General features: G+C 37.4%; 1 protein-coding gene across 4 annotated transcripts in view; it reads left to right on the top strand.

The window, feature by feature from the left end:
• pdlim5a (PDZ and LIM domain 5a) overlaps positions 1-16,251 on the top strand; it is a 57,211-nt gene extending 40,960 nt beyond the window's left edge. For 3 of the 4 annotated variants that reach the window (XM_063490207.1, XM_063490206.1, XM_063490205.1), the window contains 6 exons: positions 6,134-6,216; positions 8,198-8,393; positions 10,288-10,468; positions 12,709-12,829; positions 14,157-14,272; positions 14,739-16,250. In XM_063490207.1, the coding sequence (XP_063346277.1) occupies positions 6,134-6,216; positions 8,198-8,393; positions 10,288-10,468; positions 12,709-12,829; positions 14,157-14,272; positions 14,739-14,828 (787 nt within the window). In that variant the 3' untranslated portion in view covers positions 14,829-16,250. Of the gene's footprint in view, positions 1-6,133; positions 6,217-8,197; positions 8,394-10,287; positions 10,469-12,708; positions 12,830-14,156; positions 14,273-14,738 lie in introns of all 4 variants that reach the window. The other variant, XM_063490204.1, reaches the window with a different exon arrangement.
• The last annotated feature ends 580 nt before the right edge of the window (positions 16,252-16,831 follow it).

The raw sequence follows: 16,831 nt of genomic DNA, 5'->3' as shown, positions 1-16,831 counted from the left end.
CTGCTCATTGCTTTGTTGCACACATTAAGGAATTTTACATTTCTCTCTCTCTCTCTCTCTCTCTCTCTCTCTCTCTCTCTCTCTCTCTCTCTCTCTGTGTGTGTGTGTGTGTGTGTGTGTATAAAATACTAAAAATCGACTGTAAGCTCTGGACTTTTTTTGGGATCTGGACCAAAATTTTTCCTGTGTTGCCACCAGAGGGAAGCACTGACTCAGAAAATGCTGTCCAGTAAGCGCACAGTAATATTCCTGCTACTGTTTAACTCTACTGCTTCAACTCAGTCTGACCTTGCTTCCATCTCAACACAGGGCCACTACAATGTATTTATATGATGGAAACCTCTCATTTGTTCCTTTGCTCCACTCTTTGTTTTTTGTCTCTTTCTGTTTCCTTTGGTCCTTTGCCTTTCCTGCTTCAACCAGGGCAGAACAAAGTATCTTGTGAGAAGGCAGCATCTCAGTACTTTATTTAATGTCCTGCTCATCTGTTATGTTAGTTTCACTGCAAAATGCTTAAGGAAGAAAAGGTATAGTGTCGGTGAGCTGGACCTGCCATAGAACAAAAGGTAGACATAACAGACTGTAAGCAAAACTTTGAGCGAATGCTCTTACAACATTTTATTATGCTTGCAACTTTGCAACAATAGCATGTAAATAAATACATATATAAAGCTGTACATCTGTATGGAAGATGTTTTTTGGATGGGTTGCATTTTATTAGTTATTGCATTGCTCATCATAACACCATTTTACCAGTATAACAAATAGTTTCGTTATTTTCAACTCACAGCATAAACAAGGCCTCGGATTCACGGACCATGTGGTTCAATAGCTGCTGTCAACAGTGAACAAGCCATGTTTATTCAAAGCATGCCCGCGCCAAAGGACATGGTCCATATGTCTCTGCAGCGACAGTTCATACCAACTATGACATTCTGTGGTCACTATGAAATAGCTTGGCAGCATCTCACAGAGATCAGTCATTGGTTGGTGGACACAACTGCACACAGTAAAACCGTGAAGCACGAACGGTGCGTGTGCATTTGCGCGAGGGAGCTTGAGTGGGTGTCTACGATGGATGGACGTCTCTGTCACTGCGTGAGTGTGAATAGAAGCGCATGGTTGAAACAGTGCGTGAAAACCAAATTTGATCCAAAGAATATAACAGCGCTAAATTATAGACCATCTGTTGCGTGGTGGAGAGAGCTCCTGGACAGCAGTCAGCTATGTAAATGGACCATTTGTTCAGTATTTAAATTAAACCAACACATTTATGCGATGCATAATACAAACTCTTGTTGGCACTACAGTACACAAGGGGTTACCTTACATATGTAAACATTAAAATCTTCTCTATTTTTTTCATTATCTCTTAATAGCATCAAACAAGAAGTGTCATTATTAGGTAGAAAATAAACTTCAAATAAGACAACCACAGGAGCAGCAGCGGTGATACAGATTAGGACCACTGACAAAGCATAAATAAATGTATATTTATCAATGTATATAAAGAGTACAATACAAAATAGATCAGATGATAGAATGAAAAGCCCGAGCCTCTTTAATTATCCCTGACAATTGAAAAGGTTCATATGTGGCCAAGTATGTCCAGATGGTCAGCAATCTAAGTGGCTACTGCCGAATCAGAAACAAACAGCAGAGCTCTCCATAAAACTAATCACAGTCTTACAAAATACAATAAAGTTACATGTAATTGGACTGATTGGTAGAGAATATTAATGAGCTTCAATGTAACTGGTTCTAATGAATGAAACGCTGGGGAGCATCTTATTTCCTGCTCTATTTGTCACCTGTTGTTAGCAAATTACTGTAGCTAATATGAATAAATGTTGTTAGCTTGTTGGCCAAGATAATTTAAATAGATGGCACTGTGGTCTTTAATCGTAGTTTATTAGCCTAATAGCATGATGAGGAAAAGGTCTTTCCTGAAATTTTTTTTTCTTGCTTGCTTGATAAGCTGATGCCTGTTGATGCTTTTTGTTTCTGTTGCTATGCAGAGAGAAAGACTGTGAATATTGTTATCATGGCAACACAGGGAAATACGCTTTTTAACTGTACTGCTACCTACTGTAGAAGGAACTACTACAAAAACTGTTCTCAGGACTTTGGTAGTTTTAAAAAAATCTATTTCTGAAAAATAGACAGTGCACAAATGTGCACAAGATGCTCGAAGGAACTTTACAGATGTCCTAAATTTCTCTTTTATTAATAAGGTGTTGGCAACTACCTATATGAGGTATGGTATAATTATTCAGTTTATCAGCAAATGATATGTTCCAAGATAGGAGTGGTTTGAGAACTCATTGCTATTGTGGCTGCTGTGACCCGATCACAAAGATGCTTTCTAGTGTACTTGTTCCCCTGCTTTAGTAAAAATGGCAGTACAAATCCAGCTAGTTGGCACTGGCAGCACTTTGTCTGCAATGGATAGTTTCAGGATACTTTCAGTTATGTCTCTGCCTATAGATGTAAGATGTTCGTGTGAATAGCCGTGACTCCTACTGTCAGACATATGATATACAAAAAGGTAAGCTGATAATGGGAATGAAGAAAGATTGTATGTAGCCCTGCAGTCTCTTTCTTACAGAGAATACTTAGATTATGACTGTGCTGGCTGCAGGCTGATTGGCTGGAATCAATGCTAACACAACAGTCCACTGGATGTATTTATCACAATACTGATCATTGCATTGCAGACTGTGTGTGTAGATTTTGTCAGTATGTATATATATGTATATATGAATCAGTAACTAAGTAAGGCAAAAGTGACAAAGTGCTTTACAATACAAAGTAACAACAATAAAAATGCTACAAATGGACACATCTAAATAAAAGCAATCCTCTACAGGTGCGTGTTAAGCTTCATCCTAACAGTATCAGTTAGGAGCGAGTACCACAAGTTGGGAGCTAGACCTCAAAAGCACTGCACATGCCACAAGCAAGCATTCATCATTTGATTTCAGACACACAGTGTTTACATGTGAATTTTCACTAATACGGGGAGCCATCTGACCATGAAACGCTCTAAAAGTGATCACCAAATGCTTAAACTAAACCCTAAATTTTATAGGGAGCCAGTGTAAATAGGAGAGCATTGGTGTCACGTAGGATGTTTTAGAAGATCTGGTGAGAAGCCTCACATATGCCTGTATGATTATTCCCATTTCAGGTTGAGACACAATGTATTTAAGATATATTTAAGAAACAAATTTAATACTCACATTTCCATAGTGTACATTTTTACAGTTTTACAACAGCAAATGAAGCATGCTTGTTGTAAACGTAACAGGTCGATTGTCATTTTTGACAGCCATTTAACTTCTGTTTCAGTTATACCATTTTTAAGCTGTAATTATTACTTTTATTTGTTTTATTTTTTTCTCACAAGGAGTGTCACTGAAGAGGAGGCCCTTCTAGAATACAGCTACTGTATTCCAGAGTTAAAAATGTTAAGCACTCATTTAGAAAGTTTGAATAGTGCTATGGTAAATCCCCAATCTGTATAAATAATGTAATGCTTTGAATGGCTCTAAATAAGCTACACAAACCTTTCACTAGTTTCTGTCTCTTTGATTCTCACTGTACTTTCCTCTCTTTCATTCTCTAGTTCTTGTTCATACAAAACATACAGGCACAACTTATCGTAACTATGACTGCAGTTGCCATAACATGTGTCTCCCATGAGTCCTCTAACAGCCAGGCACAAGGGGAAGACAGCAGTGATCCAACTGTTGGCATCAACTGCAACTATGCATTATGGTTGTAATATGTCTGGGGAGAGATTGTTGGCCCACCCAGGTTACTCAGTTGGTGCTCAAGAGTATGCGCATACTTAAAAACACACACACACACACACACACACTTGATCTTATAGAGAGGTTATTCATTTTGCAGAGGAAAGTTTGAGGCCTTGGGGTTACATTTAATTAAAGGACGGAGATATTTTGTGCTTTTCCACCATGATAATTGGACAAACTTTGGCAAATCTCTGGTACATGCAAACTGGCAAAAATATTTCATAGCTGGCCAAAATCAGGTAAAAAACATTAAAGGTTTTTCAAAGTTGATTTCCTCTCTTGTTTTTATAGTTTATTTGTCATTTGTGTGATTAAAAATGGCATGTGATTTGAAGGAATGCTTCAAAGAGTTGACAGACAACTAGAGACAACTATTTAAAAAAGAAAAGAAAATTTTCTTTACCTCAAGGGTGAAGACAGAAGAAGGTGTTGCCTACAGGTTTGCATTACATCAAAACATTTTAACTCATGAGAGATGAACTGAAGTTATTACCCTCAGAAAATAGGAGCCTTACATTTTTACTTTTGAAACCTTGAATACTGAAATCAGTGTCAGATATATTTAGATTCCTTTAAAGATAAAATGCATCACCCTGTGCTACAGTCATCTTCATCAGATATGGAAGAAGAACCATATGAAATCATATAATATGCTCAGGTCAATTTATCCATCTTGTGTGATGAGCTGTAAAGTACCTCAAATCCTATGACCCATGATTTCATCACATGAATTAGTGGTTGGGCTTCATTTGACGCAATAACCATTAAATCTTAGTACAGAATCTCGTAAAGTTACTTATCCTTTGACCTGCATTTAAAATGTAGTTGTATTTCTTGGGAGACCATGAGAATCGACCAATGAATCCATAGTAATGCAGTTTTAGTTGGCTTAGATTGCTTTTCTATGACTGCAAAGAAGTGTCCAGACCCATTAAGAAACCACTATTGACCCATTATAGAAGAAAAGCAACAGTGGTAACATGCACCTTTGTGTACATTTGCTAGAATAATATAGAAATTAATCAGTGAATATAGTGTAATTTATGTGTTCACATTCGGCACTATATGATTAGAACGTCATTAATTCATGTAGTCTGGCATCAATCCACAGTTGATGCGAAATGAGCTCTTTTTTATAATACATTATCTTATTATCTTTTTTACTCAGCTGTAGTCTGTTAAGTGTCTTCAATCACTGAAATTCTTCCTCTGCCATCAACTTTGATTAGGTGTGCTGTAATATTACTGCTGTTCAGTCCTACTTGTCTCCTCTCTGTCATCATTCCTGCAGCCTGGACTGTGTTCTCCTATGAATGTGGCACATGGGTAACTTTTAGTGTGTACTGGATTCACAAGGAGGACGTGTACAGTGAAGGTGCATACTGTACTGTTTTGGCTATAGTTGCATTCTGTGTTTTGGTTGGTACCATACCATCTCTCCATCTGTCAGCAGGTAGGTAGTCTGGAGTGTATCTGAGTGTATTTTGAGAAGAACTTAAGAAAATTGGTGTTTCTTTCCCTGTTTTCCTTCTTGCCTCCTTAGTGGGATATGATTAAAATGAGTTATGAAAGGTATTTTGCAAAGATAATAAAATAATAACTAAGATATATACTATACTGCACATATGTAAACAGAATATGCTACCATTACTGCCGTATGAGCCATCACTCTGAGTGATGAGTGAGACGGATGGAAATAGAAACCAGTAGAAGGCCTGTTGAGCTGGATCTACACCAAATTTAATGAGTTCATCCTTTACCCATGTTCTACTTATAGCACAAATTTCATGACATTCAGTTTTTTATTTTTGGGGTGAGCTCACTGAAAAACTGACATCTGTATTTGGGCATAGTTGGTAATTTTGGCAATGTGTTTTCTGAACATCTGATATGTAGGGACTAGAGCCTGATCAAGGATTTCTAAGACTGATAGAAATCCTTGATATTTCTCATTTTAGGTAAAAAATTACATATATGAATTTTAATCTTTCATATTTACAAAAGCTATGCAAACAACTTGTGGATAACTGATTTCCACTCTGCCAGACTCTGCTTGAATCAACTGGTTGTTTAGTTTGTGGCATTCCAAACGTGTTGCCAACAGAGAAGTTAAAGAGTGCTGTCTTGTGGACAGATTTTGCAAAGGTGTTTCTCCTGTCACCTCTTTACTATCAGCTGTTATGAATGGCTGAAATTGGCCAATATATTGTTTGAGCTCTATCAGGGACAGTGGATTCTAGCATTAAGTCATACATTTGATTACAAATCCCATTAAGCAATTTTAATGTTGTGTTTCTGTTGTGTTGCCTGCACAGTGAGGAATATGTGGAACCCGAACTCAACAGCCATGAGTCTGCAGTTGTTAAGACTATGATCAAAGGACCTGCAACAACCTATGGTAAACACTGTGTGTGTTCTTGCTTGCATTCATGTGATAGCAGCTAATCCTAACTTTCCACTCAATCACATTCACAGTCACAATTTCTTAAAATCAGTTTTACATCCTTTAAAAAGAATACAATGTATGCACTTGGACCAAGACACAGCAGGCTCTTGTTTACTGACTTAAACTATTAAAACATTCAGTATATACATGATATTGTGTACATAAATCTTGCTAAATTTTGCTCATCTTGCCAAGGCTGCATGAACTCACTGCCAAATTCAAACAAGGATATATTTGTGTGAATGTGTGTGAGTTGTTTCTGTCGAGTGATATTTTCTCACTGAATTAACTAGCTAAGTGTAATGAAACTAAGCTGTTTTCTTAGCATAAGTCACGGTGAATGCATGCATACCCAGAATGTAGACTTCCCTCCACAGACTTCTAAAAATAAACTTGCATTTATGAATTAAGCTAAATCTTCTTTTAAGTGTGCATTTTGATTGATTCATATATCACCCCCACAGTTAAAAAAAGGTGTTATTTATCCTCACATACAAAACCCCCCAAAATGTTAGGTTCCCAATTCTGGCATAGTGTGAAACTGATTTACGACTGTTGGATAAAATGTTGTTACAGCCAGTTAGCAAGGGTAAAGAGACTTATTTTCCATGGTTAAAGCATGACATATGTTGTGAAATAGGTCATTGCAGACTTTCTTTTCCTTTTCTGCTGTTATTGCTCTGTGGAACACCATTAAGAAGGAGAGAAGGCCCGTGCTGCATGTGGTGCCTTGCTTAGTCACATGTGTAGCATTTCTACTCTGTCAGAAAGATAATATTTATTGAAGAGACCTGCCGGGAGTGATGAAAAGCTTTAAAAGCGAGGCACTGAGCTGCAGCATAATGTCCATATCCAATCAGCACTCCATTAATACATTCAGAAAGTGAATGTCTGTTTTATATATTATTGGTTATTATCTACATTCACATAGCTTTTTTTATATGCTATTTATTTGTAAACAAACCTTATCAAATCTCATTGAACACAAACCAGTCTTCAGGCTGCAGCTTCTAATCCGACACAAGTCCTCTCCTCCGCTTCTCTATCTGATGTAACTGCCCCCAAAAATTGTAAATGCAGTCATTTTCCCAACAACCCAGGATCATGAAAATATACTGCTGGCCATATAGCACTCCCAGCAGCACTCCCAGCAGCACTCCCAGCAGCATTTGGCCACTGGCCCATTTTGACTTCTGAGCTGCAGTGAAAGAAACCAGGCCTTGTAAAACAATGCTGTCACTGTTAAAATTTGAAAACACATGATGCAGTTGCCTGCATCCTCTGCTTACCTGCCCACCCTCCCCTAAACTGTTTGACCCCTTTTGATCGCTCAGTATTCTACTGAGGAAGCTTTCATATCTAACTTTTAGCTTTGTAGGTTAACACATTTAACATAAGCCCACTGTTTGTTTGTTTCTATGAACTTACACATACGCCATTATTAAAAGTTAATGACAGCTTTAAACATGGCATGCAATGGTAAAGCTGATCTCCATATGTAGTCTTTGTTTCACCAGCACACAAAAACACTACCCTTTCCATAGTGTGGAGATCAAAGAATGGGCTATGTGTTTAGTCAGGTGTCTGGGTTTTTAGTGGAGGGTATGTCTTGGTGGTCTTATGTGTCTATGTGTGTTTGGTCATATGCATGAATACACATGCAACATAGGAATGTGTTCCAAGCTGAAAAATTCAGTGTGCAGCTGAAGATTGATGTGGTAAATCCCTGGCTATGACAACAGCAGACAGCCAGCTGCATGCATGACCATGACACCTGCTGGGTGTATAGTCATAGAGGGTAGAGGTCAAATGGCTTGCAAATGTGGCAAGAAAACATAGTTACACAAATACAAACACCCTCTGTGAGAATGTGAGTGGTCTTTTGGGAGAATGTGAGTGGTACATCCTTTTATTTTTCTTCCACCTTCTATAGGTCCACAGACTGGTTTGATTACCCCATCTTTTGGTATGAAGGGTAACGGCAGTGCCAGTGTCCCACGGGGTCCTGCTCCGGCCCGACCTGTTCCTCAGCCCCACCCTAAAGATGAGGACACCCTGGTACAGATGGCAGAACATATTCCTGCTGGCACTCGTACGCCAATGTGTGCCCACTGCAACATGGTGATCAGGTGAGGGGCAAAAAACATGGCTGATATTAGATATCAACTATCAGCTTAAAATCAGACTTAAAAAATGTATTTTTATAGATCATTTTTTCTTCCTGTTTTAATCAGGCACCTCAGAGTGAATATTAGATTTTTAAATCAGCCAATAATGGCACAAACACACCAACCAGCTGAGTGGGCTTGCTGTCAACTAGTAAACCTTGGGTTGCTGTGACACTAAAACAAGATTATTTTTAAACTGTATTGTGATATCTTAGTAAGGACTCATAAATAGACACATAACAAATGTCTCTGAAAGAAAAAATATCAACATTTTCAATGACAAGTATTGGTATCTGTCTTAAAATGCCTATATCAGTCGTGCTCTAATATACTACTACTACTAATATTAATAATAGACAAAATGTTATACAGTTTAAATAAAAGCCACACATTGACACACTGAATCGCATAATCCTTGTAATATCAACTATCTTAGTAGTGGTCTGTAGTGTCATCAGGTATGGAGGGGGCAGTCATGGCCATTTATAATGAAAACTGTGAAAGAAAGGTGTTCGGTTCCATCATGCCGTGCCTTTATACTTCTTGCACAAGGACATTCAAAAGAGAATTGATCTGAGTTTGGCTGCACCTACATCAAATTATACTCAAATTAAAAATGAGAATGGAAATATGTCTGCTCCTTAATTATTCAGCACCACAGCTAGGCTCTTAAAATAATTAACCTGAAACCATCTCGAGTAAACAATCTGTGTATGAAACTGTAGAACGACATTTGATTGCAGCGTGGATAACGGATAGGAGAATTAAGTTGCACCTGCCACTGATAAAAGAGCAGAATAATGTTATCCGCAGACAATCTCATTAAAAACTCATGCAGTTACACCACATCTTGATTTTGCTCTCTGTTGTGTCAATTTTTCAGTTTCAGTTATGTTTAATATTAAGAACTGGGAATGTAATCAATGACTTCTCATAGAAGTGTGTTTAGGACATGTTTCTGTGCTCAGATAAATATTTTGCTTATACTTAGAGATCAGATCAAGATGTTATGTCTTGGAAGAGGAGTAAGATTTTATTAATGGAGCATAACTAGCATAACTGCCAGAATGCCTTTTATGAGGTAATTAAGAAAATGAATTGGATTTTCCAGCTGTACAAAGTACCTGAAAACATGCATTTGAACTATAAAACGTTATTAAAAGCTGTTAAGGTCCAGCCAGAGTGGCACAAAAGAGCAGATCACTGAGGAATAATTTCCTGAAATTCTTCTCCTGTCGACCTCACTTCTTGTCCGGTAGCTTACTGCCCTGACTCATGTTATCTCCCAGATTGTGTCACCTAACATATCATTAGGATAAGGTTGCTCTCATGCTAATGACTGCCAGCCAGGGCCACTGTCACGATAAGCTCAGATAAGCCCAGCTATTGTGTGGAGTAAATTAGCCTCTGTTGTCTTCCCACTTTAACTAATCATCAGAGTGGACACAGCCAATGAGCAAAAGTAGGGATGCAGGCGACGATAGCTGCAGTTTTCAAATTTTTAAATGTGTTTCTCATTTTTGCAGTATTTTTTTGTGATTTGAACAGAATACCAGAAAATCAGTTTGTTGATCAACAGAAATTCAATCGTCAGTTTTAACTATCCATTAATTGTTTAGATGTTTTCAGTTATTTTAGGGTAATTATTGATGAAAAAAGGCAGTCAACTGCAGTAAATGCATTACTATACTGGAAGTCATCAAATATTCTAATAATTCTTATTAAATAGCACATTCATCTATTCATCTAAAACTATCAAAGTATAAAAAAAGGAAGTAAAATGACGAGTATATCAGAATATTAAGCTGAATTGAGTATTGGTTTACTTTTTTTTTGTGTGTGTTTTTTTCCCCAGAGGACCTTTTTTGGTAGCAATGGGGAAATCGTGGCATAAGGAAGAATTTAACTGTGCACACTGCCGAACATCCCTGGCAGATATAGGCTTTGTTGAAGAACGGGGATCAGTCTACTGTGAACACTGCTATGAAGACTTCTTTGCTCCAACATGCAGCCGCTGCCAGTCTAAGATACTAGGGGTGAGTTTAAAAAAGTTTAAAAAAGAAGGGAGCAGTAAAGACGCAACAATTTAGTTCCAGTAGGTTTGAACGTCAATATTTGGTATGACCAGCTTTATTCTTCAGCGCAGTCTGAAATCTCTTTTGGCAGCTTTTCTTGTAATTTCTTTAAGTAGTCTTCAGGAATACTTCTCCAGGTTTCTTAAAGGACATACTAAGGCTCTGCTTTAGATGTTAGCTCCTTTTATAAGATTATCTTCCAATCCGCCCAACATTACTGGGTAAAATGCTGCCTCAACCATGACTGAGCCTCCACTATGAATTACACTGCCACTTTTTCTTTTTCTCCACGTTGTCCAGTTTCCTCTGTTTTTTAAGGATAAACTGCACATCATACTGAGATATGTCAAGTCAAAGATTAAGTTATACAAGATAAACCAGACATTTTGGGAACCACCTTGATGGTACAAATTTTTTTATTTTGTGTCGGTTAAACTGTATTATCATATTTCATAGAGTCAACTACAAAGCAAATTATGTATTATGTACATACCTGTGGCTCATTCCTAGAGTTTGGTGGCATTTGTATGTTTGAAGGAGTCAGTGTTTGGTGTTAAGTTGTTCAACCAACAAACAAAAAACACAAATACAGACAAAAACATTGCCCTGAAAATGGTAACATACGAGGACTGGACTGAAAAGAAGTGAAAAAGCAGCCAATGTTCAACAGAAACCTTTGAGAGACTTTCAGAAAGCCTGGAGAACTATTATGTATTTAGATTTGAAATAACTGCAAGGTTTGGGTCCTTTTAAGCTAACATAAAGACATGATGTGTGGGTTGGGTTTTTTGCACACTATTGTAATCATTAAGATAAAGTTAGTAATGAGTCCATTGGTCTTGATGTGTATATTTGGAGAGAACACTCACCTGCTCCAATTCATGTAAGCTTGTCACACATTTCATCTTCATTTTGTTCATATATGTTTTTATGTTACTTTCCTATGTATATATATTTTTTTTGCTAAGACAAAAGAATGTTTACTGTCTGCAGTAAAGAAATTGTCATCCAACACTGTATAAACATGGTTAGTAGCTCTAAAACGTGAAATCTATATTCATGCAGATATTTACTGTATATACTGTGTGTAATGTAAACCTCCTGCTCGTTGGGACATGAGGTTCCTTTATTATGAAATCTGTTTATGATCAAATGCACTGGTGTATATATTTAGTACTACTCCATAGCACTTTTTATTCTACAAGTCACATTCGGCAATTCATAAGTTTTATTCTGTACACTTATGCTGATACTCAGACAATAGGCATAGTATTTTTCCCAAGGACACTTAGGCATGCGGAATGGAGGAGCCGGAGATCAAACCACTTGACCCTTTGATTAGTAAATGACCTGTTCTACCTCCTGAGTTGCAGCCACTACACTCACTTATTGTCTAGAGTTTAGATTAATACTTCTAACAGAAGTATTCATTTAAAACAGGAATGTAATTATTTCCCTATTTCCCTACTAGCAGAAAAGTTTAAAAAGTACAGAGGGAACAACATCAAAGACAGTTTTTAAATACATAAAAGACCAGAGCAAGAAGCCTGAATGTGCAGAGGAATATCGTCGGTGACCACCAGTAAAACTCAGGAATGCAGTCAATGTTTGGGGTGTTAGGAGAATTAGGCTTAGAGGCCTTGAGGCTGTAGGTGTAGCCTGAACCCAGAGTGTCAGGACGCTGAAATTTCTGCTCTCCTTGCTACTATGACATTCATCCCTCACGTGTTCTAACCCCTGTGGCCTAAATCCCTTTCAACCCTCTATTTCTCACACATCTTCAAACAGCTTATGGCTTCTTATTAACCTGTTTTCTCACTCCCTCGCTCATAATCCTTCATTTTAGTTCAGCTCGCCAACTTTCCATCGATTCTTTGTCTTATCTTGCTCTCACAGTTTAAGGGTGGGAAAGAAATCAGTGTAGGTCATAGAGACCAAGGAGAGAAAAAAAACGGTGATATTCAAGAAAAAATAAAATGACCTACTCTGGTAAAAGTTGTACAAAGATTTGTGTAAAAATTTGTGACTTGTGAATAAAATTTCATAAGCAGCAATGTAATATGATAACATCCCTTCATAAGATGCTGCACCTCCATTTCCTGTTAAAGTGGATATAGCTTTCCAGTTGCTATTATATACACTAATGCACCTAAAACTATATTATGCCTCTTACTAGCCACATTGTTTACATTTTCCCTTAGGAGGTGATAAATGCCCTCAAGCAGACTTGGCATGTCTACTGCTTTCTGTGTGCTTACTGTCAGCAACCAATCAGAAACAACACCTTCCACCTGGAGGATGGAGAACCATACTGTGAACCGGGTGAGTTATAATGGGGTTGATAAAATATCCAGATGTACTTCCTGTAATTGCCACTGTACTCATTGTACATGGTATAATCAAGCTCAAAGCATCTGTTATAATAAATAAAAGAAATAAGAAAAAATCTAAACTACATTTTATAAAACATGTAGGTAGTGTATGGTCAATGGTAAGCTACGTTTATAACACTTCTCTGGTTTTACTGACAACACAAAAATAATCTAAAATATTAAAAAAGAAAAGAATAATGGTGGTACAGTGGTTACCGTTGGTGACCTTGGGTGATGCTCACTCAGCCCAGCAGGCTGTAACTGCTAGTTATTACTAAAGCATAGATGGATTGATTATAATTATTTAACCCCTAAAGTTAGTGTCAAGTGTCGATGTTCATTGTCACCAATAACAACAGGATCGAAAACAACAACTCCTGCTGATTCACCAGTGGATCACTTGTAAGCAGTGTGTGATGAGTGAGTGTTAAATGTACTGAATATCAGCATTTTCCTGATGTAGGACACGTTTGCCTGTTACCAGTGTGCTTGTCATTGCACACTAAAGACTGTATATCTCCAAATGTAGGTTTTGTGGGGATTCCCTGTAGCGGTATACAATGTTTTTGTGCTAGAATAAAAGAAAAAAAAATCCAGCAGTCTGTGAATAGATCAAAGATAAAAGTGGGCTTCAGTTGAATTGCTGCTCACTCGCAATGTGTTTAATATCCAGTTTCAGCTGTCGCGGGGTGAGAGCCAGAGTACACCCTGGACAGGTTTTCAGTCTATTGCAGGTCAAACACAGAGAGACAACAAACAATTCATGCAAACATTAACACCTATAGCCAAGTTATAGGTGTTAATGTTTGCATTAACACCTATGGGATGAGAGAACTGCGACCGGTTCTGTCACCCCAACCAGTCGCAGCAGATGGCCGCCCCTCCATGAGCCTGGTTCTGCCGGAGGTTTCCTCCTGTTAAAAGGGAGTTTTTCCTTCCCACTGTCACCAAAGTGCTTGCTTATAGGGGGTCATATGATTGTTGGGTTTTTCTCTGTATGTATTATTGTATGGTCTACCTTACAATATAAAGCGCCTTGAGGCGACTGTTGTTGTGATTTGGTGCTATATAAATAAAACTGAATTGAACTGAATTGAAGTTAGAATCACCAGTTTACCTAACATGCGTGTATTTGGAGTGTGGATGAACCTGTTGTACCCCAAATAGTTGCAAGCTCTCTTTGTTGAGTACTAACGTTTGCTTGGGTCTTGCCATTATGACTTAAAACCATTTGTTTATACCATAGTGACATGACTTTTCTCTTTGTCACTAAACAGACTTTTACAGCTTGTTTGGGACTGGCTGCCATGGCTGTGAGTTTCCCATCGAGGCTGGAGACAAATTCCTGGAAGCCCTTGGTTACACCTGGCATGATACCTGCTTTGTATGTGCTGTAAGTGAAGGCCTTAGGCATGTGTCACAGTAAACTGAGTGCATCAGCAGACTAACACATATGACCTACTGTCACATTTACTCATATTCCCATTTCCAACTTTGAGCCATCAAGAAACTTTTATCTATTTAACTTGGACACAAAAAAAAATTAGGAAGCAGTTTGAGGTCATAGTGGTACTCTCTGCTAGTGGCCCTATTTAGTTCTTTCTGTCATTCTTTCTTGTTATTGTTAATGTTCTACAACAATGTTCATTTTTATCCATCCTTTATAATGGAGGTTTTTGCAGAACAGCTTACTTGTAGCAATCTCATAAGCTCACCGTAAGTCATTTTTTCACAATAATATGACAGCAGTGCTTATTTTAGATGAAACACTGACTTACATCCATTGTGAATGTTAGTGTAGGCTGGCTAACTTTTGTTATATAACCTCTTATTATTCATGTGTGTTGGGCTTTTTACAGGTGTGCTGTACCACACTGGAAGGCCAGACCTTCTTCTCCAAAAAGGACAAACCTCTTTGCAAGAAGCATGCTCACACACTGAAGATATGAAGCCTAAACTATTCACTTGGCCACATGTTGTCTCACGGAGGGTTGGGGACACCTTTTATGATGACAGTAATAGTCATTATTGTAGTGGTGCTATCTCTTAGCACAAAAAGCAATAAAGCTTAAGGATCGTAGTTTTGACCACATTTCAACCAAATATAACTGATCTTTGTAAACTAAATGTTATGTTGTCAATCATCCCCAAATAGCAAGGTTTTACTGCCAGCTGATAGATTTTATGTACCATAATGCCATTTTTATTTCCTCACACATAGGACTGTGACTTTATCATTTACTTCGTTCTTCTGATTTTTGTCTTGAGTGGTGAGATCATCACACTTTCTGTTTTTATTATTAAGCTTGCACAGTGCTCATTATCTTTAGACACCACCAGAAATGTTTGATAATTTTAAGTATTCAAGGATGCTGGCAAGTTTTTATTGTTAGTTATGATATTTGTTAGTGTTTGTGTAGTTGTAATCAATTTTATTAATCTGGCTAAAACCTATAAAGACTTAAAGATAAAACTGTAGAACGTCCTGTGTTACACTTAGTTTTATTTTGTTTTTTGCCTTACAGTTTCACAAGCAACTATTATAAAAAAAAATTCCCAGTATATGCATTAAAATACTGCAGGATATGCTTGTGTTAGTTACTTTATACAGTTCATCTGTGAATGTCTGAGTTGTAATTAAAGCTGCTGCCTTTGATTTAATCAGTTATTTGAATGTTGTAATTTAAGGAAATTTGATTTCATTTTCTATTTGTTGAGTGAAACTGGCTAGGACATTAAGGCACTTGAGCAAACCTGAACACCAAAAACGGTCACATGTTTTTCATAGATACTTTCACCAGCTTTCATTAGTTTCCTCTTGCTAGTACTGGGTTGGACCCCCTTTTGCCTTTAGAACTGCCTTAATTCTTCATTGCATTGATTCAACAAGTTGCTGGAAACATTAATCTGAGATTTCGGTCCATATTGACATGACAACATCCGACAGTTGCAGATTTGTCGACTGCACATCCATACTGGGCTGTTGCCCATCTGCTTCAAGGTTTGACATGTTGCGAGTTCAGAGATGCTCTCAAGTCACTTAAATCAACTTTCATCCCCATTCTGATCTTCAGCAAGTTACCTTGACTATTTCTAGCATCTTTTATGTATGATGAAACATTTACATTAATAAGCAGTTAAAAATTAAAGTGAATATTTAAGTGTCTGGTGAATGTATATAGAAGTCCCTGTTTCTTCCTTGCTATGTGGACCAGCATAGCTTTCACTCACTTCTTATAATTATAAATCTTGGTTTTTACTGTAAGGGGCTAATGGGCATGATTTAAGTGTTCAGTCTCTAAATTCTCAAGTACAAAACTGTTGTCGGAACTCTTAAAGTTGATCTGGATTTTTAAATAAATGATGTGCTTTTAAATGCCCAAAACAAATATTTCTTTATGTCTGCTATTTTTTTTTATAGTGTAATGCTATCTAACCAAATTAAACTATTTTAACACGATTGTAGAGAAGTCATAGCCACTGTCAAAAGAGGATTTTTAACACATCTGCACTGCTGAAAAATGTTAAAATGGGCAGACAGAGAAATAAAGATATGGTTGAAAGGATGTGAGTGAAACGGAGGTAGTAAACAGTGGTATGTAGGGCACATCACCACACATTATTCCCATGTCCTCTATACAACCAGCCTTTTTAATACAAACCAATCTTTGCACAATCAAACTGATTTTACTGTTATTGTAGAAAACAATGAAAATGAGATAACTGTTCGGGGATTTTTATTGAGTGTATATAAGACACATTAACAAACCAAGCACTGACCCTTACACACTGTCTCAATTGATGGGGCATGAGTCAGGCAGAAAAATTATCCAGTATAGTTGATGTCACATGGTAACATATTTTAAGGAGTTAGCTCATAGCTTACTTATTTGATTTAGCATTGCTGAGCTAATGTTTACTTGTTATTGTACCATGATGTATAATCCTTAGC

Source organism: Pelmatolapia mariae, linkage group LG12, assembly GCF_036321145.2.
Source record: "Pelmatolapia mariae isolate MD_Pm_ZW linkage group LG12, Pm_UMD_F_2, whole genome shotgun sequence".
In the NCBI taxonomy this organism is placed as follows: Eukaryota; Metazoa; Chordata; class Actinopteri; order Cichliformes; family Cichlidae; genus Pelmatolapia; species Pelmatolapia mariae.
This window is presented reverse-complemented; position numbering and strand designations above follow the sequence as displayed.